Source organism: Desmodus rotundus, chromosome 7 (assembly GCF_022682495.2).
Source record: "Desmodus rotundus isolate HL8 chromosome 7, HLdesRot8A.1, whole genome shotgun sequence".
Classification (NCBI taxonomy): Eukaryota; Metazoa; Chordata; class Mammalia; order Chiroptera; family Phyllostomidae; genus Desmodus; species Desmodus rotundus.
In genome coordinates this window covers 131,421,439-131,449,039 of record NC_071393.1, presented here as the reverse complement: position 1 = coordinate 131,449,039, position 27,601 = coordinate 131,421,439, and the positions used below count along the sequence as shown (strand labels likewise).

The window sequence follows — 27,601 nt, the reverse complement described above, 5'->3', positions numbered from 1 at the left end:
GCTGAACCCACGAGCCAGAATTGTCAGCGTACATACTCGCGTGCACACGGCCAGCTGCCGCCAAATTCCCGAGCTTCTCCAACGCCAGGTAGCTAAGAGAGGACCGTCTGCCACTTCAGGAGACTATCCTTTACCCTTTTGTAGAGAACTTCACTTATTTTTAGTCTTTTCATTAGTAGTCAGAGGATAATTGCAAGGAAAAAAAGGGATGTTGCAGGTGGAAGCACTCCACGTACTGTCTCTCTGACACATGGCGACAGCGCTTCCTCGGTGTTTTTGCTGGTGTCTCCAGGTGGGCCTAAACTGACCGCTGTGTCTTTTCCCCAGGCGTCTTGGATGAGAAGTCGCACACTCAGGAGCCGTGCTGCTCAGACCTGTTCCTGTTTCCGGACGAGAGTGGGAACGCGTCCCAGGAGCCTGGCCCCACATATGCCTCATTCACCCACCGCTTGATCAGTGATGCCATGACAGGTGTGCCCGCCGAAAGCGACGACTTCTGCATTCTCTTTGCACCGAGAGCAACCGTTCAGGTAACACACTGCCGACATCACCGGGGCCTCACGATAGCATCACAAACTGAATTGACCAGAGGCCTGAAGAGACTCTTTGGATTCGACTCTTCACAGTTGAAAGCTACTTGTTTTGTGATTCGCTGTCGATACTTTGTGTCTGTCACGCGTTCCTGTTGCCACGACAGACCTCTCAAAGACTCGGAGAGGGACGCTCTGTGCTTGTAAAATCCCCTTCGTGGGCCGTTGGGCTGCGAATGTCCTGGGCAGTGAGCTAGTTCTGGAGGGCAGGGAGTTTCATGGCGGGAAGGGGCGCTGCACCGGTATTTGCCGGTCCCAGGACTGGGGAAGCTCGGGCGTGGCTGGTGAGAAGGCGAGGGCTGGTCGATTCACACAGTTTCCACTTGGGAGCCATGCTCATGTTTAAAAGCATGGTGTGCTTTGAATGCACCCACCGCTCACTAACCAGAGTGGTTCAGCATTGGCACTAGAGTGGAACCCCGTTCGAAGCGAATCGCCATTTAGGGTACGTGTGTTTTACACGGCCCAGTAGTAACCTAGTAGGTGAGTGCATGGGTGCGACTAAGCACTGGCTGCCAAAGTCAGAGTGAACCCATCGTCGGGGACACGGGTGTTTGGCCAGGATGTTGGAGTGTGGCAGGTTCGGAATGCAGGGTTGACTTTGAACTAAAGAACTGTTCACAGATACACACACATGCACACACAGTTCAACACACACACTAGATCTGCACCTTTTTCCTGTCAGTCGTAGTGTAAAAGTCAAATGCAGATATAGAAAATCCTTATGGAATACTTTGCATGGAACACAGAGTCCCCTTTGTGGTTGATAGTGCAGAATATCTCACGTGATTGTAAATGTCAGTACTTACTTCCCCATTTCGTATGCTGAAACTACTAGAAAGAATACAGAATCAGAAACCTCGGCCAGAGGGGCAGCATAATCAGGGATTTCCTGAGATAAGACAGCGTGTGCCACCCGTTCCTTTCTTGTAGGAGAAGGAAGAAGAGCCCCTGGTAAAAATAATGGTGGACGACACCATTGTGATAAGAGATAACCACTTCAGCCTGCCCGGCAAGAAGACGGAGGCAAGCAGAGCCCCCGTACACTTTCCCCCGCCCGTGGTTCGCTACGTCGTTAAGGAAGTCTCTCTCGTTTGGCATCTCTATGGGGGAAAGGACTTCGGAACAGCCCCGCCCACTTCTCCAGCTAAAAGTTACACGTAAGTTAAATTAATTTCTACGTTAGTTTATCTGGCAGGGCATCCTATTCCTTTTGTAGAAAAAAGCTATAATTTAAGTGTTACTTGTTAAATGTCAGGGTTTTCAATTGCGTAAACTTGTTTGCAGTGTTTGCAGTTTTACTAAAATGTGGTGACTTAAGTGATCTCCACTCTGCAAAATTTCTCGGGTACCAACGTGTGCCAGAGCCCGTGTGGGAGGCACAGTCCCTGAAGTGAATGTGCCCAGATGCTGCCCTGGGTTCGAGAGGGAGAGACGGGTGTGTGCAGATGAGGGTGGATGTGTGTGCTTCAGAGGCAGGGACGTTGGCCACCCCGGGGTCTCCGGCGTCCCAGGGGGCACCACGCAGGGTCTGTGCTCCAGAGTTCTTGGTACACGGGGCGGCACCCGGTGGAGCTAGGAGAGAACTGCGTGGTGGACTGGGAGCAGGCTGGGCATTCTCCCCGAAGGTGGCGCACCACAGAAGGTGGTAACCTTTGGCACAACAGTGTAGTGGCTTTTTCTATTGAAAAGTGATTTTTTTAAACACTGAGTGTTGACTGTAATTCTTCTCCATATTCATTGGGATTTCTGGGACTTGCACCCTGACCGGAAGGGGTTTCTGAAGTAACAAGGGACTGAGCCTCCTGTCCAGGTCTGTCCTGAGACACGAACACCCACATCGCGGTTAGGGTTTACTTGTGTGGAGCAAGCGGACGATGGCCTTACTGAGGTCTGTGGTGAAGTTCACGTTCTCAGTGTCTCCAAGTATAAAAGCTGCGGTTTTGAAGTATAGTCATTCAGTCTGCGTAATCGGACAGTTCTGTGATCCTACTCTCTTTCCATCTTGCTGTTTTTCCTGAGGTCAGTCATTGCCTCTGAATATTCCCTTAACAAGAGTTTTTTCCCCACTATAGCAGCCCCCACAGCTCGCCCTCTCACACACCCACAAGACACGGACGTAATACGGCGTGTGGGGGAAGAGGAAGAAACCATGACTTTTTAATGGAAGTACAGTTAAGCAAGGTAAGACGGCATTGGGAAAGGCAAACCCCACCGGAGGAGGAGCCTCCGTGAAGACTCACCAGTGTGCTGCCTGACCCCACAGGCAGGCCCCAGAGCCCCCGAGGGCCTGTCCCAGCGCAGGCTGTGGGCCTGGAGTTTCTCATTTGGTAGGTCGGAGGCAGGGCCCACGGCCGGGCATTCCTAACGTGTTCTCAGGAGGGAGAGTCTGACACTGCTTCTCCCAGGGTGGCACTTGGGGAACCACTGCCTGGGACACCCTCCTGGGAGGGCCTGCTGTTGGGCAGCAGCCTGCCAGGTCCTTTGTGAGCGGCTAGGGACCAGTGGGGCCAGGCCCCCAGTGATGTCTTGTGCATTTAATTCTGCCACTTGTCTGGGGCAGTGCTGAGTGTCATCTGTTAGGGTGCTTAACGTGGAAATATTATAATGGAGTCAGCTCCGTCTATTTAAGGGTGTCCTTGCTTGCTGTGGAGCCTGAACCCCGCTTTCGCTGATTCCTTTTCAGCAGTTTCATAGGTGTGCAAGATGGTCCTTTTATGTCTCATTCCTTTTGAGGGCTTTGCTTGAAAAGGGTAGGGACTTTACCAAGGCCAAGTAAGCAGTGTCAGCCAAGCTCATCCTGTGGTAGGGCGCACACAGATCGCAAAGAAGTGAACAAATGAGGGAGTGTTACCCTCTCTGAAAGTGGGCTTGAAGGCTGAGAATCCAGAGACTGCGATGCGCGATGCCTTGCGTTGCAAAGAGAAAAACCCAGTTGAAATGAAATGTCAAGACGGCCCTGCGCTCCTCCTCCTGTCCCTGCAGGTGAAGTTCCAGCATGAGGTCTACCCCCCGTGCAGGCCGGAGTGCGACTCCAGCCTGTTGGAGCACCCAGTCTCCCGGCAGGTGTTCATCGTGCAGGACCTCGAAATCCGAGACCGGCTGGCCACCTCACAGATGAATAAGTTCCTGTACCTGTACTGCAGTAAAGAAATGCCCCGGAAAGCTCATTCCAACATGGTGAGATTATGTGTTCTGCTGCGCGAGTTTTAGAAAAGTGTTTTGTTACATCTAACGGCACAAGGTTTAGATTGGGGAAAATTACTGGATAAGTTTTCTCAGTTTAATATGAAAATCCTTTTTAAATATGCTGCTTAAAGTTTTATGGCTTAAAAATTATTTTGCCTGGCAATTTTAACCCTTTAAGTTAAAATTACCAATATAATGCTATCTGAGGAAGACCAGAACTCCGTAGTGATCTGCACAAAATATTTAGTATTGCTGGAAGGGTTCAGATTTCTGATGCTTCAAATTCTTAATAGAATAGAAGTGATTAGCTGAGGACTTCTGTCTCTGGAATATAGGTCTGTGGGTGAGCTTCCGGGGGCTCGGCAGACCCCTTAGAGACTGCACGTACATTATATGCATTTTTTCCTCTGCAGAGAGTCCATGTCTTTCAGCAGGTTCTCCAGGGAGTGTGTGACCCAAAATACTTGCATTCGGGTATTTAAGGAAGGAGGGTAAACAAGTCCACTTTTTGTTCTAACATAGGGAATGGAAATGTAGTATTTGTCTCTCTCTTAAAAATGAGGACAGAGTCATAACGTCATCAGGGAAAAAACGTTCCTCCCTTTTTTATCTCGCAGCTGACGGTGAAGGCGCTGCACGTGCGCCCGGAGTCAGGCCGGTCGCCGCAGGAGTGCTGCTTGAGGGTGTCGCTCATGCCGCTGCGCCTCAACATCGACCAGGTTCGTGGGGCCGGCGTCCTTCCGGGGACTAGCAGGAAATGCCTGCCCCACGTGCCAATGGAGAGGCTTCATCCAGTAGCGTTAAATGTTTATTTAACTGTTACAAAAGTTGCTTAGTTAGCACAGACTGCTGCTGGTGAAGAACAGGGTGAGTTCGTTGGGCTTTTGGAACCCGAACTCTCGGTGAGTCGACGTTCTTAGATGTACCCCGTCTCCCATTCCTTGTCTGCGTGGGACAGCACTTGAAGCTGCTCCCCATTCTGACTCTCACGTCCACGCCTCTAATGTAGATGTGCAGGTATGTCAGAGTCTTAACAGAATCCCCGCTGTATGATTGAAAGACTTAAAGGACTGAGTCTTAATCACCACGCACTTGGGAGACAGTTCCTTCTGCCCTGGGGAAAATGACACATTAGTACATTGGCACCTAACAGGTCACAGACAACAGGGGTTTGTGGAAAGACGTAAAGAAACCCACTTTCCCATATTCTAACAAGCATCTCACCAAATTAATCTGGGCTTTGCTTGGAGCCAGCGTGCTGTCCAAAGCGTGGTTGGTGCGTCTCCTGCCAACTTTATTCAAGATACATGGAGATACGACGCTTTGTAGTGGTGAAGAGCGTCGGCCTGGAGTCAGACCTGGGTTTAAATCTGAATTTCCTTTTACTAGTTGGTGGTTTGGGGTAAGTTACTTAACTTCTCCCGCCCCAGTTTCTTCATAGGTAAAATTGAGGAAATAGTAATACATGTAGCGTAATTTTTTTTAGAAAGAGGGTTACGTGAGACTAGTGTATGAAACTGTTAAGCTTGGTGCCTCACACAGAATGTGGAAGATCAAAAATGTTGAAACAGAAGCTCGTAACAACTGAAGGAAGTACGTGGGGTGTTGGAAGTGCTCTGTTCTGAAGTGACGCCACCCCCTCTTACACCTGACAGTGGTGTGCGTTTTGGGTTGGAAGTGGGGTCTGTGGGGCGGTAGCATTATCTGTTCACTCAATATTGACTGGATAATGCTGATTTGTTATTTAAATACGTAACAGATATCTCAGGAATAAGCTTAAACAATATGTATGTCGTGAACAAAATATAGGCATATCTCAGAGAAAATGTATTTTGAAGCAGAGAAGTTTAGCGCAACTTCACACTAACATTCGTGGCTCCTGAGCTGTGTCAGACTTGCCAAGGAGCACTTTCGGGCTGTGCTTTCTCGTTACGAGAATAATATCTTCCGATACCCACAGTTTAATTTATCCGTACACCGGCCCAGCAGGAACAGGATGAGGTGTTCATGGGAAATTTCATCTGTGGGAGTCACATGTGAGCAAGAATGTGGGCAAGGTACATCTTTACGGTGTGACTTCGCCAAGACTCAGCAAGCCCGATTTTCTTCGATAGACCTTTTTCTTTCATAGTGAGCTTGATGCCTTCTTTAGAACTTAAAGCATTACGACTTTAAAACGGGGACATGTTAATCTCAGAGAAAACAGCCAGGGAAGCAAATGTAATGCCTGAACTGAGGAGGAGTGAGAAATAGTCCCTCCAGACGCACGGCCTGGGCACGAAGCCACGGGCAGGGGAGCCCCGGGAGGCACGTTCCCGGGGCGACGGAGCCTCTCCAGTCGGAGTCTTCTGAGAGCGGCCTGCCGCAGGATGTTGAGAGAGCAAATGCTCATCGGGATAGAAAAGCAGGTGTCTGTGTTCTCCCTTCTTTTGAAAACAAGTCACCTGGTGAATAACAACAATGTGTGGAGCCGTGGTTTTCTTCCCAGGCCGATCTCTGCTTCATTCATCTTCACCGGCTATAGGCAGCAAGTGTGAAAGCAGCACTGGTCCCTCGCGTTTCTAAAACGCTGAATTTGCTGTTGAATTTCAGTGCAGTGGCTCCCAAAGCTCAGCGTGCCCTATGGGCAGGCAGGAAACCAGGCGGAGGGAGTGACCTCCTAGGAGATGAGGAAGGTTGTAGAACCCGGCAGTTTGAGATTCAAAACCGGAAGGGGCAGACCTCCCGACTCTCGCACTGCCTGGAAATCCATGTAGGGAAGATAGGCTAATTAATTCCAAATCCTCTGCTGGATGCCAAGCTCATCCCAGTTCTGTACAGGGGTGCTGGGCCCACACAGATGAATAAACATCCTCAAAGGTCTCTGTGTAGTGCGGGGACACCAACATAAAGCCTGACTTAACACCTGTGGGGAGTACAAGTGATAAAGACGGGCTTAGGATGAGAGGCCCCACCAGAAGAGGGCTCCCAAGTGAGGCTAGGGGTTTGAAAGAGTGAGGGTAATCAGGAAGGGCTTTCTGCAGGAAGTGACGCTGGAGTGGGTCTTAAGGGAGGCAGTGGTTTAGCCTCGTTAAGTTTTTTGTGAAAGCACGAGGGCCTCATTCAGGTTATCAGATGAGGTGTGAGGCCATTGGGGTAGGCAAATAGGTAAGTGCTCAGCTGAGGCTGGCAATGATGAAGACGCGGCGGGGCCAGTGTGCACATTTGTGGGTTTTCAGCATCAGTACTTAGCTGCCAGTGTGTGACATTGAAAGTAATTCGTTAACACTGTGTCATATCGCACTGTTAGTATCCTCCCTCACACGAATTTAAAGCTAAAAAAATAACTATTTTATAGTCCAAGCTTAGCATAAATAATACACCAAACTTTCAAGTTCCACCACTCCAAAGCAACCACTGACCTCAGTTCCACCACCAGAGGTTAGCGTTTACCATCCCTCCACGGCGCGCAAATGGAACTGTAACTGGCTCCCTCGCCGCCCTGTCCGCGCGGGCCGTCTGTGCTGTGGCGTGTGTTAGAGGTCTCTTCGCTTCCACCACCGAGGGGCGTTTCATTGCGTGGGTGTGCCACGCTTGTTTACTCTCTCACTCCCTGGCTCACACTCAGGTCGTTTTCGGCTTTTATGAATAAAGCTGTTGGGGATTTGTGTACACGCGTTTTTAGGAACGCTTGGTTTCATTTGTATTGGGAAGCATGAACAGAAGGTACGGGTCATAGGGTGGGTGCGTGTTTAGCTGTCATAAGGAACGGCCAAACGGCTTTCCAAAGAGGTCGCACCAGTGCACTCCTGCCAGGTGACCTGAGAAATGCGGCCGCTTCTCACTGTGACCAGACTTGGCGTGGTGTCTCTCTAGTATCAGCTGTTGTACGTGGCGTTCATGCCGGCTTTAATGTGGAGTTCCCGGGTGACTAGGCTGCGGAGCGTCTTTTCATGTGCTTATTTGCCATTTGTTTATCTTCTGTTGCGAGGTGTCTCTGTGGTGCTAGTTTTAAATTTAGGTAATTTCTCTTACGACTTGTAAAGAGTTTAGCACAAATACCAGAATCTAAAACTTTGAGGACATTTTGAAAAGCTGGTGATTAGTATACCTTTGTATGTTCTTTTTTCGCATTTGTAGTAAAAATGGGTAAACCACTATCTCTTTAGTCTTCCTTTTTTAAAAAAGCACATTTACACCTGGAATTTTCTCTTGTGTTTTTTGAAGGCAGTCATAGTAAAAAAACATAGCATTAAAGTACCACCATCTAGTGGCCAAAGAGTAACATTATATGTATCATTAACTGTTAACATCTAATATTTGAGAGATACATACGTGCACACATATAGCAATATATAATGGATGCGTGTAATGTAAATACATATAGATGTGTAAAGCATAATGAATAATTCATGAACCCATTACCCTACTGCAGAAGCAGAGTGTTTCCAATACTATTGAAACTACCTGCCTGTTCTTCAGTCCCATCTGTCTTGTTGCCTAGAAAAACACCTTCCTAACCTTTATTATTTATGCTGCTGTAAACGTGGTCAGGAGTCGGGCAGATGCTTTGGAACTGCCGGTCAGACGTGCCGTGTGCTACCACACACCGTGGCCCTGTAGTTTGCCTTCACGCTGCGTTGTGTTCCAGTATCCGTGCCCTATATGAATTCAGAATTTTTTGAAGGGAAGGGTAGAGAAGAACAGGCTCGGGCATTTAATTGTCATACTCTTTAAGATGATGCGTCAGTCTGAGTGAGGTAGACAGATGGAGCTGCCGATAATGGGCGGACGCGGTTCGTGTATTACACCACCAAGATAGATCCTCGCGTTTTTGTTTGTAACCCCATAGTTTCAGAAGAGACCAAACCGAATGGGTGATTTTATTGATCTTAATTTTCCTTTGGAATAGCACGCCCAGTGAAGAGTGTATTACAGCAATGTAACATAGTGGTAAAAGCAAAATCAGACACGGAGAACTGTTAAGGCCCCCGTGAGCACGCAGGACGTGCCAGCTGTCACTGTGAGCAACGTCGCCACGAGCGACGTGGGTGAGCGCTGACCCGGAGTGGCTGGGAGAGTGCCGCGAGTCTAGGAGAATGGAAACACGCTTTGATCGAGAGCTCTGTGCCTTGATCTTCACATCCATCAGGTGGTTTTCTCAGAGGAAGTGTGTGTGAGTGTGTGAGAGAGAGAGAGCAGGAACAACGCCTGCCATCTACGAAGGACTCGGTCGATGACAGCTGTCTCTGAATAATTAGTTAAAATGTGGGACTTTAAGATACTTTGTTTCGAAGATTTGCAAATAGATGTACCTTTCCCCCTCCTTTTACTTATTACTACATTTCTTAATTTTAGGATGCCTTGTTCTTCCTGAAGGATTTCTTCACAAGTCTGTCTACAGAAGTAGAGCTTCTAATGGCTCCCGACCCGGAAGGTACTAAATGTCTAGTTGGAAAAGTCTGTGACAACTACGTGGATTTGTCATTAGGCCCTTTGCAGAATGTACTCACATAGTCTTCATTTTCATTTATACAAATGTGTTCTGTGTGTATTTTGGTTAAATTGGGCAAATATAGTTTGTGTAAAAGTAATAATTTAAGAGGTGAAAGTCAGTTTTCTCCGTAGCAGTTGATTGTGTTTATTAAATGAAACGTAGCAAAGCAAGTTACATCTGGATTGACTTGAATGGCGGCTCGAAGGAAGCAAACCCCAGTTTTCAAACGTGCACATTACATTTTCAGTTAAGAAGTCTCCTGGATCCGATGTTGCCTGCAGTTTGCCGAGGCACTTGAGTACCTCGAAGGAGCCAAGTCTCGTCCTGTCTTTCCCTGGGCCAAAGCCGCCTCCCCGGCGCGAGATGGTGAACGGGGACGGGGAGAAGGACTTCTCCGCTGAGGAAGCGTCGTTTAGTGACCAGCCTGTGTTTTTTAGGTGAATCATTTAATTTTGATCAAACGAAGTTCTTTTCGAGTTTTGAAGACGGTTCTTCACCGCGTTTGTGCACGGAAGTGGTGAGGTTGCATCAGCTTCCCTCTGCACTGCCAGCCAGCCACCTGGGGTACAGTGCTTATTTACTTACCCGTGGTCCCACCTGCCTGCCCCTCCCATTTTCCAGGCAGGAGCCCAGGCTGAGGGTTCACCTCTCTGTAGATTCCGTGCAGCAGTTTCCTCTCCCCTCTTGCTGCCCCTCTTCCGGTTGCTAAATGGCTTCTCCGTGCCTCCTCAAACACGGAGCTGTTCTGCTCCTCTTTTCCTTTACCCACCTCAACGTCGACCTTCCTCCCTTTTTCCTTGCGGGACTTTCCTATCCAGTTTTCTCTGTCTGCCCTCCCCCATCACTGCCGAGTCTTTCCTGGCCCTTCCCTCTGTGGCTGAGTCGGCGCCACCGGGGAGCCAGGCCCCTGGGCTGCTGCCTCAGCCCTGACCACTCTTACACACGGGGGTGCGTCTCTCCTTCGCAGACCCCTTTATTTCCCAGCTTCTTTCTTCCCAGCCCTCGATGGTGGGATGGAGCCTCGGCTCTGCTGGAAGGAGAAAGGGTGACGATGAACCCCCCCCGTGTTGTGAGGGACACAGCACTACTTACCTGGTTTTCTGTGCTCCTCTCCCATTGACCTCAGAGGCCCCCAAATTCTGTCTTTCCCTCCAAGTCCTGAGGTTAGACTTCGGCCCAAAGCGATCATTATAACTATTTAAAAATTAATTGATTTGAGAGGGAGGGAGAGAGAGAACGAGAAGAAGAAGAGGGAGGGAGAGAGAGAAAGAGAAACATGGCTTTGTCGTTCCACTATTTATGCCTTCATTGGCTGCATGTACCCCGACCAGGGATCAAACCCACACCCTTGGTGTGTGGGACGACGCTGTAACCAGCTGAGCTGCAAGGCCAGGCTGCAGTATAACTATTTTTAAGTGGTTTTTATGTTTTAAATATCTTGTATATTGCTGGGAAACCCCAGACTGTGACCGTAGAAAGGCCCTGGGCTGGGTGACCACTGTGGGCCCCCCGCCCCGCCTTCCCAGTGCAAAGGAATGGCCTCTCTTGCAGCTGCTCCACCTCGATCGTTTTCTCTTAAAAACTTTTTCTGCCAAAACACTGTGTATTCTAAGTAACCATTTGCATAAACTACCGATTTGGTTATTGCAAATACTAGATAATGGGTATAAAAGACATTGAGATGTAAAAACATGCCCCGCCCTGTGTGTGGTGAGCTCTGACCGTAGGCATGCCACAGTTTATTCTAGGCACAGTGAACAAGATACAGAAAAACCCCCATTTCACTGAGCTTAGACATAATGAAAACAGGTGATTTGCCCCATGACATGTCAAGGAGGAAAGATGAGTGAGAACGGAGGCGGCAGGTGGCGAGGGGCCGTTGCTCACAGAACAAGTGGAGATGCATGTTCAGGGGACCAGGGATGGCCCAGGGTCCAGGCTTCTTGTAGTGACTGGCGTGACTGCAGCGTCTCACCACACCGGGGGTTCAGTCGTCTCTGAGGGGTGGTTCGGGATACAGTCACCAACGTTAATTCTACAGCAAAAATGTGTTTCAGGTGCCAGGTCACACTTTAGCCTTGGAAGCCGGCTGCTTTTGTTCGGTGCCATTACTGTATACAATTCCATTCTCAAAGACCTCCCAGTATCTGTGTTTTCATATCCTGTTTACAAGCATCGACCTCAAGGGTGCTCACTAAGCCCTGGCTGTGTCGGTCTGTGGGTTGGAGCATTGTCCTGGCGTACAGCAAAACGTTTCAGGTTCAATCCCCGGTCAGGGCACGTACAGGAGGCAACCCGTCGATGTTTCTCACATCGCTGTCTCTCTCTGTCTGTCTCCCTCCTTTTCTCTTTCTCTCTAAAATCAGTAAACATATCCTTGGGTGAGGATTAAAAAAAGAGGATGCCCACTAAAGCTCACCAATGTAGGTAACATTTAAAAAATTTATCGACAAAGACATTCCAGCTCAGTGAGGGAAAGTGCCTGGCCCATGATGGCGTCCTGCGTAAAAACGGGGACCCCTGTCTGCTGTTCCTGGCTCTTTCTGCTTCGCAGTGGAGCTACGAATGAACACCTTACCTCTTTTCTTTTTATTTTTTGGTAGTGATTATATTACTGGGTTTAATCTTGAAGGTTGCTTTTATTAATTTGCTGTCTGTATGAACTGAGAATATCTGCCAGAATTGTGAGATGAACATTACTTAGTAAACTAGGAAGAGGTTTTTATGAGAAATTTTAAATACAGTAAAATAAATATGACTTATAAGATGATTAACACTGGTTTAGTTGTTATATTACCGTAAGAAAAAGTAAAGTCAAAAGGCATTCTCTTTTATTTATTTTTGGTTTTGTTTTTATTCTCCACTTGAACAAATTAATTTAGATCTAATTAACAATTAGTAACTTGAATATCAATAACTTCCCTCCTTTCTTTATCTTCAGGGAATTTAGATTCACATCAGAAGTTCCTATTCGACTTGATTATCACGGCAAACACGTATCAATGGATCAGGTTTGGAAACTTTGTATAAAGATACTCTACAAAATTATCCTGTTTGTTTTTCTAATGGACTCAGTTTTTTTGTTGTAGTTTTATATATGAGATACAGTGCAAGTTTTAAAATTTAATTCTGTTTTTAAAGTAAATTAAATACCATTTGCTTAAGAACCCTGGGTAGTATTTGATATAAATTGGGTCATAGCTATTAAATAAAATATGTAATGTTTTGCTGTAAATGTTTTAAGTGTTTTAGCTTCATTAGCAAATATTACTTTGACTTTCCCAACTAATAACTATTTCAAATGTTGAGTCTCTCAATTTACAGATTAATGTGGCCCTTTTAATTTGTGTTTTCAAGGGTACGTTAGCTGGAATTTTGATTGGTCTGGCCCAGTTAAACTGCTCGGAGCTGAAGCTGAAGCGGCTTTTCTACCGGCATGGGTAAGCTGATTCACCATGCGAGGCCTCGAGGTGTAGTTACCAACGCGAGTTTACAAAAAGTAAGAATGGAGTCTTCTGGGCAAGCGTACGTAACTTAGTTTCCAGTCTTGTTTGCAGAGAGCTCATTTTTAGAGGATCCTTACTGAGATTTCTTCTGAGAGAGTAGAAGTGATTCAAACAGTAGACTTTTTCAAAAACAGCTATGGTTATGATATTTTTAATAAGGTCCCAAAGTAGTAAGTGAGCCTATTTAGTGAAAAGGCTGGAAGCTCGAGGGGCACTGGCTCCCAGTAGCTGCAACTGCACGGCAACTTACAGGCGTGGACCTAGTCCCGTCCAGAGGCTTGGATGTTCAAGAAGTGACCCCGGTGGTGAAACGCTCACCCGTGTTGCCTGAGCCTTGCAGGAATTGTCACCATCACAACTGGGGCACATACGTGTGCACATTTATTTCCATGTGCGCTCAGATCGAGCACCTATAAAATTTTGTCCTTGTAGTACATAAGTTTTCCTGTGTCTTAAGTAAAAATATTCCCCAAACTTATCTAGAGCTATAAACGCCTTTCTCCTTCCTGTGCACTAACAGTCGCGTGCTCTAGTTTGCTAGGTGTTGACAAATTATTCTCCTACGCGATCACTGAGTGGCTGACCGACATTAAGAAGAACCAGCTGCCGGGGATCCTGGGCGGTGTGGGGCCCATGCACTCACTGGTACAATTAGGTGAGCTTTCCTTTTTAATCAGAGGGTAAGGGATTTTATCTAATCCATGATACGTAACCCTTTTCCGGCCATGGGTGCCTTTGAGAGTCTGTGTGAGGAGCGTCTTTCTAGAAATCCTACCCTTGTAGCCATACACACGGAACGTGGCCTCCCCTCTCAGGGGTTAGAGAGCCTGGGGCTGGAATGCGGGCAGGGAGCCGAGCCCCAGCCCGGCTGTTGGCGGGGGGGCACTGACTCGACTCTCATTCCAGTGCAAGGCCTGAAGGACCTGGTCTGGCTGCCCATTGAGCAGTACCGGAAGGACGGCCGCATCGTCAGAGGGTTTCAGCGAGGCGCTGCCTCCTTTGGCACCTCCACAGCCATGGCCGCCCTGGAACTCACCAACAGGATGGTTCAAACCATACAGGTATCTCTCCCTGGGCTACCTGAGTCCGCACGGAGGGGAGGAGCCATTGCAAAATGGTTGTCATTTTGTTTTTAAAATGATGCTGTGAAACTACACAGAATGTGGAGAATAGATATTTTATTTGTAATGATTTAATATCATGCTTTTTTAATTGGTTGCCCAGTGTTAAATAATTAGTAGAATTAGTGGAATACAGTGTCAAATTTGTTTGCCTGTTTCTGTAAATTATAACCATTTAGTTACCAAGGATTAATCTCACCACATTTACATGGAAAGGTCGTGGCTAAACATAAAGAAGGCCTTAGGGCCCAAAGGGTGCTTGTGTGAAGGTTTGCCATGTTAAGTGTTAAGCTGCAGCTGACCTCACCCAGACTGTGCGTTCCGGACTAACCTGGTAACGGGAGACGGTCCTCAGAGGGCAGAGGAGGGGCTGCACCAATCAGCTCCACTAGGAGTATTAGTTTTGAATGTACGCTTTAATGCTCCTACTGTAAAAGCAACATGTTCTTGTAAAGAATTCAAACTCTGCAGAAGCGCCAGGGAGTCCCTCTGTTGCTCCCTGTCCCTGCGGAAGTGCACTCTTGGGCCGCCAGTCCAGGCTGTGTTCTGAGTCCTTTCTTACTTTGTAACACGACCCAGGCGGCGGCAGAGACTGCTTATGACATGGTGTCTCCTGGCGCCCTTTCCATCGAGCCCAAGAAGACCAGAAGGTTCCCTCATCACCGCCTGGCCCACCAGCCGGTAGACCTGCGGGAAGGGGTGGCCAAGGCCTACAGCGTTGTGAAAGAGGTAGGTGACACTTGAGTGGGACAGGCCAGAACTAGCTTCCATGCTTCTCCAAACAGCGGTCAGTGGTTGGGATTCCTCCCAAAGAGCCCCCGGGCGTGGAGTTCGGAAATGCTCCCAACAGCCAGGCAGACGTGTAAGGGCAGGGGGCTGCCCGGGCCTGGTGGGCTCACGTTTCACTCACGGGCTTTGTCTTGTAGAGCGTTTTAAAAATAGCACGCGTTGTTTTAGTCTTTCTGTTCTTCATTCCACCTCCCTCCCCCGCCCTGCCCCCCTTCACAGAAGACATGGAGGAATAACACACACACCAGGCCCTCACCAGCTGGACTCAGTGCCTCTTTATACTTTGCTGTGTTGACTCAGGTTTGTTTGAAAAAGGCAGGTGTTCAGGTGACTCGCTCACCTGATCCCACTGCCCGCCTGCAGTGTCCTGGAGGTGCTTCAGACTGTTCTTACGTGTTTTCCTAGTTCCATTTTGCAAGTATCTACTCATAAGCAAAACATCCTATCGTTTGTATTCAAAAGTTAACCTAAGTGGTATGTTGTATGTATCATTCTGTGACTTACACATTCCCAGATACATCCACGTTGCTGTACGGACATCGAATGTAAGCTCTTTTGTACTGTTTCACCGTGTGAACATAGCACAGTTCATTTATTCCGCTATTGGTGGACACCGAGTTTCCGTTTTCCCTAAAACATCGCTGTAGGAGTGTTCATTAAAAAGTCCCTTTGTTCATGAGGTAGAATCGATGATTTGCAACAACCTGCATCTTTACATTTACCAAACATCGCCAAGTCTTCATTTAGCTGCACCGGTGAGCCCTGGTTCTTATGTCAGGGGCATTTCCTGTCTTTGACGTTCCTTTTAACATGACACGAGGTTTGAGGTCGCTTCACTCATGGTTGGTGAATTGGGATTTCACTGAAGGTGTTTTCCCTACCACGTGCTTGCAGGCAGAAGTGCCTTGGGCAGCCATTTTGCTGACAGAAGTAACCTCTGGAGTCCCAAACTGGGGGGAGACCACTGAGGCAGGGCCCCCAAGAAATTATTAGTGGACAAATAAAGGCAAGACCATGGGTCCCTTTTCAGTCAGGAGAATAAAGGGACGTAATTACCAGTCAGAACTGCTCCTGCAGGTGGCGGGATCCGGCTGTTGCTGGGAGTCAGGTGTGTGGAAGTGACCCCGGGGCTCAGGGAGAGCAGCGCAGTGGGCAGTGGGTCATCCTCGCCCTTGGATGGGTAGCACTGCGGTCCGCAAGACGCTTCACCTGCATTCGTTTAAAATCGGTATTTGTGTGCTTACTTTGAGCCAGGTGGGTTTCCTCACTCGGAGGTGGGGAAGAAAGCGTGGCCTCCCCAGTGTCCCGTGGCCGGTCGGCAGTGGAGGGGATAGGAACTGGGGACTGGGTCTCATGGTTAGCTCTCCCTCTCTGAAGCTGCCAATGTGGGAGATGGAGGAGGGGAGGACCGGGGAGCCTGGGCAGAGGTGGTAGGGTGTGCTTGATTAGACTGACTCTGAATTCTGCATTACCAAACTTTGAATAGAGGTTTCTCAGGGGCGATAAATGTCTCCTCTTCCGCTAGGTGTGACCAGCTCAAAGATCCAGGGCAAGCAGCCCGCGTGTCCCGCAGACAGGCCCACCCCCTAGGGCAGGGTCAGCAAACCAGAACTCCAGGTCAGATCTGAAGGCTCGGGCCTGCTTCATGTGGGCCTTCTAGCTAAGAATGACTTCTACCGTTTCAGAGGATTGCGAAAAGGAGAGTAAACGACCCAAGACGTGCGGCCCACAGATACTTCCCACCGGGTGCTTTAGAGAGGAAGTTTGCCGATGCTGCTTTACGTAACTGTGTGGTGGCAGCCAGGTGGTTATTCACTTGTAAGGGTGGCGGCAGTTGTCCAGGAGTTAGTTAATAAACACCTAGTGCCTGCTGAGCTGTGCCGCGCTCTTCAGATGCACTAGTCGTTTAACTCACACGACCGCCACTGTGTGTTCTTTCCCCGTTTCAAGGTCGTGTCTGAGGTCACACGGCCAAGTGGTGGAGCCACGTTTGAATTCACTTGTGCTGTCTCCAGACTGGGTGGTGGTCATTATTTTAATGAGTAACACCTTCTTACCGTCTGTGGGCCGGGGAGAGCAGCTGAGAGGGGAGGAAGATAATGTGAAAGTGTGTAAACTGTAAGCCTTTTCTTTTGGGGGCTCATGTTTCACTCACTGCCTATCACCTGGTAGATAGTTTAAAGAATAGCACTTATTATCTCTCTGTTTTAGTTTTTCTGTACTTCATTTCACTTCATCGCGCCCTACCGCGTGATACTGTGTGTTTTTGCCTGCTGCCTTGCGTCGAAACGATCCTCCTGTTAGCTTGCCAGAGTGACAGCTCGATCCTGGGCAGGGACGAGTTCCTCGACTTCCCTGCAGAGCCCGGCGTTTCTCGCCCTGCGCCTGGCGCAGAAACGGTCCCAGTGGAACAGAGCCTCTTGTCCCCTGAGGGGTTTCTGAGTTGGACAGGCGGTGGGGACCCCAAAGCCGCTTTACCCCTGTGGCTTGGCTGGCACACTCGTCTTTGCAGGTTCCAAGTGTGGCAGTCCTGATTACGTTAACGTCGGGCAGTTATAAGACACGTGAAAAACGCTACCGGAGCTTCGTTTGTAATTGTTAAACATGCTCCTGCTTTATGTTCTCAGAATTGTCTCTATTTAGTTCAACGAAATGCTCTGTTTACCCTTTATCTTAACTGAATGCTTCACAGTTGTCATTCTAGCACATAGCCAGTCGTTGAAAACAAATAATGTTCTGGGGCTTAGCATGATCAGGCTTTCTTGTCGCTGCTGCATCAGAGGAACTGTGGCCATGTTCCTTCAGTGATCATGCTTGTTCCAGAAGCTTTGTGCGCTGTCTGCCCTAACCGGAGGGGTCAGTAGGCCAGCGAAGCTGCCCTTGGACCTTCAACGCTCCTGCACCCGTCCCTCAGGGGAGCTGTGGTTTAGGTGCATTTTCCACACACATGCATCCCAGCAAAACAGTCATAATAATTGCCTCTTACTCCCCTTATAATTAAATTTTGCCATAAAAATAATTATCCTGGGTTATCGCCAAAGCAGGTATTTTTGGTTTTGGTCTGCTGAGAAACGTGTTGAATAAATCCACTGAGTATGTGTTCTAGGATAACGCGGGGTTTTCCGACCAGTGACGGCTCCCCTCTCTGCCGCCCCCTCCAGGGCATTGCAGACACTGCTCACACCATTTACGAGACCGCGGCCCGCGAGCACGAGAGCAGAGGGGTCACGGGGGCCGTTGGCGAGGTCCTGCGCCAGATCCCGCCGGCAGTGGTGAAGCCTCTGATCGTTGCCACGGAGGCAACGTCCAACGTGCTGGGAGGCATGAGAAACCAGATGAGACCAGATGTCCGGCAGGACGAGTCCCAGAAGTGGCGGCACGGGGAGGACTGATGCATCCGACGCGACTCTTCCCACAACGACGGGGGTGGAGCCGAGGAGCAGAGCGTCCCATCATCCCATCGCCCCATCGTCCCATCGGCAGCTTAGAGGGAACCCACGTAATTTTATTGTGCTCATCTCAGGAACAAACGCATCTTAGTTAAGTAATTTAATATGCCCAAAACATGCAACCGAAACTGCTGCCATTTGAGGGCTGGTTTGGAACTTGCCTGTAGAAGTGTTTGGTGGCCGGTGTCAAAAGTCCTTAAAGCGTCGCTGCCAAGTTAGTGGAGTGCTTGCTTTTGTTAAAGTGAATCGGCTTCCCCGGCTGCGGGCGCGCCGCCCTGGGAGACCCCCGTTTCAGGCCCAGCGCTCAGACGTGGTTGGGCCCTGCGAATGCGCTGTGTAGGCTGCTCCGAGGAGGTGATTTTCCTCCAGGTTTGAAAAGAATCACAGCTTCGAAACTTTCATGGAGAATGAGAGACAGAGCCACGGGCAAAGCCAAGCAAATAGAATTTTCCGAGTGAATGCCAGTGAGGATTAAATCACAGAGCCTGTTGGGTTTCTTGTCCGAGCCCCGAGAACACATCACGCCCACGTGCTCAGAAGTCCCCGCGGGAGCCGAGAGCGGGCGTCCGGGCGTGTTCCGCCGCGCTGCACTTTATCCTGTGTGTGTGTCTCTAGACTCGTGCGGGTCACGTGCTGTCTGTCTGTCTGCTTTACGTGGTTTTACGAAGATACACAAAATACAGAAGGAATCAGCCTGAAAGTCTTTGCTAAGGAGGGTAACACAGGTATAGTAATTCTCATTTATTTGAAGTGTAAATGAAAATGTGCATTCTATAATGAGCTGGGGCCCACATAATTGTTTAAACGTTAAAACGTTGAATTGTTTTAGGCATTCGTAGCGCTTGTTGGGAATGTGTGGAAAGGGAGAGTGGAAGAGTGTTTACGCTTTTAAATTAACCAAAAATCCTCCAAATTTGCCCTAGTCGGTCATTTCGAAGTACCATTTTTACCTGGTTAACAATGTACATTTTGATAACCTGTCAGGAATGAATAAAGTATTTTTATTTAAAGGTGAAATTGTTTTATGCTTCCATGGACACTTTGCTTTTCTTAGAGCACGCCCATAGATACAGTACCCTGATTTATCCCAGGATGCTTGGGGACACTTTCTCAAAGTCGATTCTGGTTCATGGCTAGTCAGTCACTCCCTGGGAGCAGGAGGGAACAGCTCTCAAGTGCTCCGTCTCCGAGTTGAGGTTAACCCGGCGGGAAGGGAGGCGGGCCTTTCTGTGCACCTGAGGCTGAACGGTGCGTGAGGAGAGCTCTCTTCTCCCCCAGTGGGGGTCTCGTCAAGGCCAGTTTAGATTTCGGAACCACATTTCAGTCCGGGGGTTTGGAAAATGACGTTGCATCACTTTCATTCTCTAAGTTTTATGAACAAGAAAGCAGTGTGGACCGAAAGTCCGAACATGTGAAAGCTATAAAAACTGTGCTCGATAGCGGTTACTTTCACTTCATTTCCTGTTTACTGCCAACCAACTCGAAAGGGCAGCGCTCAGAGGATCGCTCTGTCTGAGTGTCCCGGATCCCTGTCCCTGTCCCCGTCCGTGGTGGCTGTCTGTGCAGACATGGCCGGAGGAAGCTCGGCCGCGGCTGTCAGTGTGCAGGCGCCACCGGCCGGGGACACCCTCCGACAGCCCTGGCCTTCACCCCGACAGGCTCTGTCTCCCTCACAGCGGAGCACCCCATGCGTGTTATCTGCGATGAGGAATCAAACTGGAAAACACTGGATCACACTTAGAAACGGAAAACCTCTTTAACGTTTAGATATACTCCCCATAGTCACACTCATTATATGAGTCCAGTGAGCTGTGGGATAGGGAGAAACCTCTGTACTGTGAGCTGCAGACGGACCCACCTTTTGATAGACCAGGCTCACATGTCCCCTCTAAACTGGTGCCCACGTCTGCCCTGCCCTGCCTCCCGGGCCAGCTGCGATGGGCTCTGGGTGTGGGAGCGGAAGCCTCTGTCTCGGGCTCAGCACCAGGGACTGTCCGTTGCCAGCATGGCCGACATGCTCTTTACTGGAGGAGTTTCTGTGTCCTGTGCTTGAGCACTTCTGCATTGTTACTTAGCCTTAGTTGTTTCCTTTTGTAAAAGTGTCTCATCGGACTGTGACGTTGCGATGACACTGTAAAAAGGGTGTCGGGCCAGATCCTCGGTGGCCAGATCTGTGACTCCCCAAGAGACGGCTTGGCCCAGACCTCCGATCTCTCTAAAGCCTGCTGTCCCTTCTCCAGGAACAACGGGGTTTCTGAAAGCAAAGCCCAACAGATATGTTCAGATGTAGCGGGTGAGTGTGTGTGTGTGAGTGTGTGCGCACATGTGCATAAATGGTGGTGTGGCCGTGATGCTCAGTGGAGTGCCCCAGACCTGTGACACCACAGACGGGCAGCACTGTCTGTGCTGTCCCACGAGACAGTCCCACTGTCCCACGAGAGCACTGGTCACATGGCGCAGAGTAGCTGGGGCTCCTTCAGGTCTCGGGCCGCTTAGGGAGTCACGTGCCTGAGCAGCCACCGTGCCCGCGAGGCTGACTTCTGGTGTGACACCTCTGGATGGAGTAGACCGTGTGTGCCTGCCTGCGGCTGCGCCGAGTCCGTGCAGGGGTCTCCCCAAGGAGTGCGGGTAAACCAGCTGGACCCAGAGCCACCAGCGAGGTTCAGAACCCCACGGTGTTACAGCACCCTGGGGAGACCGCCTCCGTCACAAAGGCGGCCAAGGCCATGGCCATGTCTCCTAAACAGGGCTGGTGTGGATCCCCTGTGTCCTTCCTGTCTGTCCCCAGATTGCTATTGTTTACATGTAGAATGTCCACTCAGCACTTGCCCTTCAAGGTACATATGACACTGTGGCTCTTCTACACATCATTGCAGTGGGCTTGCATTTTATTAAAGCTTGGCTCCAGTTGGGATTCCCACTTAAGCACACGTTTAACATCAACATTTTTACAATACAAAAGTTACTTTAAGAAAAGAAAGTCACCTGGCTGGTGTGGCTCAGTGGATTGAGTGTCGGCCTGTGAACCAAAGGGTTGCGGGTTCGATTCCCAGTCAGGGCACATGTCTGGGTTGTGGGCCAGGTCCCCAGTAGGGGGTGCACCAGAGGCAACCATGTATGGATGTTTCTCTCCCACTTCCTCCCTCCTTTCCCCTGTCTCTAAAAATAAATAAATAAATTCTTCAAAAAAAGAAAAAAAACTTCCCAAGTAGCATTGTGTCTACAATGGCAAAAGCACTAAAAACCAGTGTTTTATCCCTCCTGCTATGTGTCAGTTTCAAATGCTATTAAAATATGACCTGGCTGGTGTGGCTCAGTGGATTGAGCACCAGCCTGCAAACTGAGAGGTTGCTGGTTTGATTCCCAGTTAGGGCACAGGCCTGGGTTGTGGGCCAGGCCCCAGCTGGGGCGTGTGAGAGGCAACCGATCGATATATCTCTCGTACATCTATGTTTCTCTCCCTCTCTCCCTCCCCCATCTCTAAAAGTAAGTACATAAATCTAAAAAAAATAAAATAGTTCCAGCTTTTAAGGGAATTACTCTTTAACATCTCTGTCAATAAGGGTGTCCTGTAGGTGTGCTGCCTTGCTCAGTTCCAGAACGGTCCGACAACCCTGCCCCTGCAGGGGCTGCTTGTCCAGCGGTGGGTGCCTTCCCCGTGCCATCTCCTCTGGGCTCCCGCACTCGGTGTGCCCCAGAGTGCAGAGAGAGCGGGCGGCGTTGAAGTTACGCTCTTTGAATCGACACTTGCTCCAAGCAGTTTCAGGGTTACGATGAGTTGTCAGCTTTCGTTTCAATGTTGCACGTGCACAAAGCTGGGGACCGGGCCCAGGTGAAGTCATTTAACTTTGTGTCTGTTTCATACACCTGCGTTGGGTATGGCTCCTCTGAATTATGGGGGGTGTGGCAGGGCTCACGTGCTAAGCTGAGCAGTCTTACTCCCTGCTTTCCCCTTGACCTACTTAAGGCATTGGAGTGAATGGTTATGAAGTTGAAGTCTCTTGAAAGTAAGGCACTAAGCAAACACGAAGTGGTGCTCTTGTATCTACAAGGGCATCAACTTGGGCGTGCCAATTGCTATCAAATAGGATAAATCCCATATACATTTGTGAGTCCTACGTTAAAAAGGAAGGTTATTTGTATAGTGTATAGATAATGAAGGTGGAAAACAAATATTTGTTTCTATTACCAAAAAATCTTATTTCTGTCTGCTAGGATACAGGTGTTTCGTGTAAGAATAATTGAGAGCTTTGATGCCAGTGTATGTTTATCTCCTTGTTTTCGGGACCATGCCAGGCACCCCGGCCCCTCACAGATTTTATGTGCTCCGGTTGCAAATCAGCCAGTGCGAACCAGAAGTGCTTCCCTTCCATTGCACTTCCTGCAAATCGGAGGTGGAAAATGCCTCCTAACTCCACCGCGGCAGGCTTCTCTTGGGGTGAGAAATTCGAGAGAGCTTCGACAGTTCATAATTTGAAGTGTCAGCAATTTTTAAAAACATGGGTGTTAGGTATTTTCACCTCCCGTGACGACCGTTGGCCTCTCGGTTTCAAGCACGCCGCTTCACAGGAAGCACCAGAGACCTCAGGAGGTGGCGAACGTGACGTTGTCCTAACCAGTGACTTCTCTGATGCCCTGGGTGGTGGAAATAGCAGCCCCTGTCTGTAAAAACTATGTTTACTTCGCTGTCTCGCATGTCATTTGTGTCTATGAGGTGGCAGCTTCCGATTTCCAGTTGGAGTTGTCTTACATTGGGAAACTTGCCTGTCGCGTGGGACTTTTCATTGTGGAGTTTGCCAGGGGCGCCATGTTCAGCCCGTACCTGAACCCGTCTGGACTTGTTGTAGACATCGCCTCGATCCCACCGCGAGTAAAGAACAGACCCTGTGTGTGTGTTGACCGTCATTGCTGCGTCTCCTAATTAAGGTAGATGTGACTACTTTCAGAATACCGATGCTGTACGAGTATTTTTGTGGAAATGTAACTTGTGACTATTTAAAATATGAAATCAAGAATCCTCTTTAAGAAAATTAAAATATTTACTCTTCGGAGTTTGCATTAAACACTATTGTCTTTCGCCAAGAACCGTGCCCCCGGCCTGCACACGATCCTTTTGCGGGGTGAGGGGTTGGGCTGGGTCAGACCCTGTTACTGGGAAGTGGCGTTCCTGCCGTCCTGGTACTGCCGACGGCACGTGCTGTGTCTGCCAGCCGCCAGCCCCGGAGATGTGAGGGGTGTGACGTTGACGTTTGCCACCCGACCCCCTGGGATGTGAGTCACCGTTTGCGTTGTTCCTGCTGCGCGGACATGCGGCCAGTGCGACCTGTAGGCTTGATCATAGGACCTAGATAAACACTTGATGACTCTGGGAGGAATATTTTTACTTATAAAAGGAACATTTAAAAGAAATACTTACTTAAAAAAATTGTTTATGAGTTTATTTGAGCCAAACTGATGACGCAGGCCAGGGAGCAAGATCTCAAAGACTTTCAAGAAATCCTTATTTTTAAAAAAGACAGTACGTTAAAAGAGGTTTTGATGGGACATACGTCACAATAAAATCATCACTTTGAGCCATCAGTGAAAAATCACGGGATACTTCACACGAGGCTCCTGCGAGGTGCGTCTCGTGTGCCAGGTGTTGTGTGTTCTTTGCGATCCCTCTGCCCCTCCCCCCCCAAGTGGCTGCTAGGGCCCCTGTTTTCCACGAGGCCCGGGGAGGAGATAGGGTCAGAGATGTCACGGTGCCTGCTCACGGGCCCTTGGTCACGGTGTGACTCCCAGGAACCGTGCTCATGCAAGGAGTTCGTTTAAGAGGAACTTGCACGGTCTCACCACCTTCCTTCCCTAATTAGGGAACTAAGGAAGGCGTTTTGCCAGAAGAGTGGGCTGAACGGCTCTCGGAACCCTGGGCCGAGACCAGAATGAACCTGCTCGTCTACCTCTTCACCTGCGTGTCTGGGCCCTCTGCCCCCGGCCACTCTGGTTGGGCAGTTCTGCTGCGTCCCTGTAAACAGGCGCTAGAGCCACCTGGAGAATCTTTTTTCAGGGCTGAAGCTCAGGCCCCACTCACCACCATTCAATAAATGCCTGGGAAAGGGGCCACGTGAGGTCTCTCCCCCTCAGCAAACCTGACACGTGGGCCAGATGCATCTTTGTGGGGGGTTGTCCTGTGCACTGTGGGTGCTCGGCAGCATCGTTGGCCTCCACCCACAGACGCAAGTAGCACGCCCTCCCCAGCTGTAAAACCCAAAGTGCCATCAGATGTGCCCGAATGTCCCCTGGATGGCAAAGTGCCCCTGGTGCAGACCAGGGGGCTCAAAGTTCCCCTGCTGTGCCCTGACCGCTGTGGCTCTGTGGGGCATCATCCTGTGGCCATGGGCCGCTGGTTCGATTCCCAGTCAGAGCACGTGCCTGGGTTTCAGGTCCATTCCCCATCGGGGTGCTTATGAGAGGGAGTCGATCAATGTTTCTCTCATCTACCTTCCTCTCTCTCCTCCTCCCCACCCTTAAAAATAAATAAAATCTTTAAAAAAAAAGCTCCCCTGGTGAAAATGATGAGACTAGTGCCCACGGCCCTTCCCACCTGCCTTTCTGGAACCCTCTGCCTCTTCCTTCTTACCCCAGCCTCATGGTCGCCATCTCAGACAGGCCCAGCCACCCGACCGGCCTCTTCCTTCTCCACAATAGCGCATACTCCTTAAAACCAGCCTCCGGGGCCCTTCTCATGGTATAAATCCGTATTGCTTGGTTTCCCTGTTTATTGTCTGACGCCCTCTGTGAGGACAGGGCACACGTCCCAGAGTTAAGGAATCAGGGATTGGTGAGCGAATGAACGAACGAATGAATGAGTGAGTGAGTGAGTGGATCTTCGTGGTCGTCCAGTCCGACCTAGTCACTTCGCAATTGAGGAAATGAAGCCCAGGAAGGTGAATTATTTGCCAGATCACATGTTAGTACTTGAAATGTCCTTTATGCTATGCAGTGTCACCGTTTCTTGGTTTTAGCAATAATCGAAGAATAATACATAAAAACATAAAATGAGAATTAAACGTGTTGAGTATTTACTACGTAACTACTTTGCTCAGCACTCACGGGGCATTCACATCCGGTATCAGCTGGGGTCCTGGAAGGAAGCAGAGGCCACAAGGGACTGAGGAGGGAGCGAGGAAGAAACTAGCATAGGTGGGCTCCAGCAACGGGGGCCCTCACGTACGTGGGAGCTGACTGGGCCATAAAAGATTTGGTGCCTCTCACTTTCAGATTGGGGCCTGTCCTGGGCCTGAGCCATGGGAACCAGTGGTGACCTCGCCTTTTCCACTCTCCTTGGCAACAGAAACATCATGCCCCTCCCCCTTCTCCTGCCCATCTGTCCCAGACCAAAGCAACCTAAGCCTCCTCACAGGCCTGAAGGGACAAGGGCGAGAGTGATTCACAGAACCTGTGACTGAAGGCGAGGGGCTGCCCATCCGCAGCTGTGGCCTTAGGTGGAGCGATGTGGCCAGAGGGGCCTCAGGAACCCTTATCCTCAGGCTCCCACCCTCCTGTCTGCTGCCGGAGCCCCCCACAGGTCCAACCGACCTGTGTGCAGTCCCTAAGGCTCATGGGCAGAGAGCTGTGGAGAGTGGACCTGGAGAGCAAATGGAAGTTGTCCAGCCCTCAAGCTTTATCGTGTTTGTATTTGTCCCATTATCTTCATTCTGCAGGTGACAAAACCGAGGCCTAGGGTAGGTGTGACCTCTGCAAAGTCACTTGAAGTACCAGTTCAGGAACACTAGTCACTAATGATGGACAACCCCCCAAATCCTAGCAGCGTAACAAAAAGACGGGCCTTTCTCCTTCCCATCAAGTCCAGTCCGTGCTCCTGAGTGGCAGCTCTCCACGTGGTGATGGATGACCCCGGGCTGGAACCTGCCTCAGGGGAGACAGGACCGCTCAGTGCTGCTGGAGACTCCTCCACATCCTGGCAGCTGAACGCAGTCATGTGATCACACCCAGCTTCAAGGGAACCTGGGTAATGTAGTCCGGGCCCAGGAAGGAAGGAAACGGGGGTTGGGGAGCAGTGCAGCTCGTAATTCAGGCTTTGAATGCAGGAATGTCTGACTCCACGTACAGGCTCGTAGCACGGACGCTACTGGAATTACAACTGGCCGCACTGCAGGATAATCTGCCTCTCCCATAGTTGGATTGATTTTTTCTCCCGGGCTTGTTTGTTTATATTCCTGAAAGCAGTTTCAGGTGGAGCAAATTAAATTCAATAAACATTTGCTGGGCAGTGAGGCGGGATAGGATAATTAGAGGCTCTCAAAATTAGTCTGTATATAGGAATCACCGGAGGATCCCTTAACAATGCCAAAACCCAGGCCACACCCAAGAGCAATTAAATCGCAGCCCCTGGGGTGTATTTTTGAAGCTCCCCAGGTGACTCTAATGTGCAGACCCATTTGGGAACCACTGGTATATTGGCAAAGAATGTAGATTATAAACGCAGGCTGCCTGGGGCTGACCCCAGGCTCCACTATTTGTTAGCTGTGTGACCTTGGGGAAGTTTCTAAACCTCTCTGTACTTGTTTCCTTTTCTATAAAAAAGAGCTATAATAGGGTTGTTATGAGGATTACGTAAGTTAATATCTGCAAAGTGCTTAGATAAGTGTCTGGCACACAGTAAGTACCATGTAAGGGTTAGGTAGTGTTACTGTTTCCTGAAAGCCTACTGTGTGCAATGCCCTGTACTAGGGAAAGAAGATATGTCCTTGCTCTTGGGGAGCTCAGAACCCAGTGGGAAGACATCACAGCTAATTAGTCCAGCCCATTTGTTTCTTATGAATGGAAATCATCTCATTTGCTTCCGAGAGACGGAGTGGCACTTCACAAAGCCGAGGAGGCCAGGCGGAGCAGTTTTAGAACTGGAGTTCCTGGTCCGGGAGACACCACCTCTGGACAACCAGGGAGGGTGTTGGAGGCAGAGTCTTTTGGGTTTGCGAATAGTGGAGAGAAATGCACCCTAGCACATCCCCGTGCTACCAGGAGAGGCCAACACGTTCTCTCAGTTTATTTAGATTCCTTTGTGGAATAAAGGAAAACACGGCCGCTCACTGCACGGTCTACCTGTGCTCCCAGAACCCTAATGTAGGCATCTTGTCAGCCCAGGTGTGTTCTAGTTATTTTTAGAGTGATGGGGAACTCAAGGGCGTAACTCCAAAAACCGTTTTTTTAACATTTAATAAAAGTTAAACAACCCCCTCCACCCTATGCTATTTTAAAATCAGTTTCACTGTTGTTGACCTGAAAAATAAAATGTGTTGTTTTACCAGCAAAAATGGGTTTATTCAGGAATAACAGAGAATTGCGATTCGGGACATACAAGCTATAGCAAAACCATAGGCGAGTCTGGAGAACAAAGTAGAGAAATGTTCTTATACAGGAAAGCAGGGAGTTGGAGGGGCTGTTATAAACAGAGTCCAGTGGGAGGAAACCGGGA

The 27,601-nt window shown here is 49.4% G+C and overlaps 1 protein-coding gene across 3 annotated transcripts in view; it reads left to right on the top strand.

Moving 5' to 3' along the window:
- Window positions 1-23,151, top strand: part of ATG2B (autophagy related 2B) — a 68,414-nt gene extending 45,263 nt beyond the window's left edge. For 2 of the 3 annotated variants that reach the window (XM_053929055.2, XM_053929054.2), the window contains exons 30-42: window positions 328-530; window positions 1,524-1,750; window positions 2,666-2,774; window positions 3,576-3,770; window positions 4,397-4,498; window positions 9,117-9,195; window positions 9,503-9,692; window positions 12,197-12,266; window positions 12,613-12,695; window positions 13,295-13,416; window positions 13,668-13,822; window positions 14,462-14,611; window positions 17,833-23,151. In XM_053929055.2, the coding sequence (XP_053785030.1) occupies window positions 328-530; window positions 1,524-1,750; window positions 2,666-2,774; window positions 3,576-3,770; window positions 4,397-4,498; window positions 9,117-9,195; window positions 9,503-9,692; window positions 12,197-12,266; window positions 12,613-12,695; window positions 13,295-13,416; window positions 13,668-13,822; window positions 14,462-14,611; window positions 17,833-18,063 (1,916 nt within the window). In that variant the 3' untranslated portion in view covers window positions 18,064-23,151. The remainder of the gene's footprint in view (window positions 1-327; window positions 531-1,523; window positions 1,751-2,665; window positions 2,775-3,575; window positions 3,771-4,396; window positions 4,499-9,116; window positions 9,196-9,502; window positions 9,693-12,196; window positions 12,267-12,612; window positions 12,696-13,294; window positions 13,417-13,667; window positions 13,823-14,461; window positions 14,612-17,832) is intronic. The other variant, XM_053929056.2, reaches the window with a different exon arrangement.
- Window positions 23,152-27,601: the final 4,450 nt, after the last annotated feature.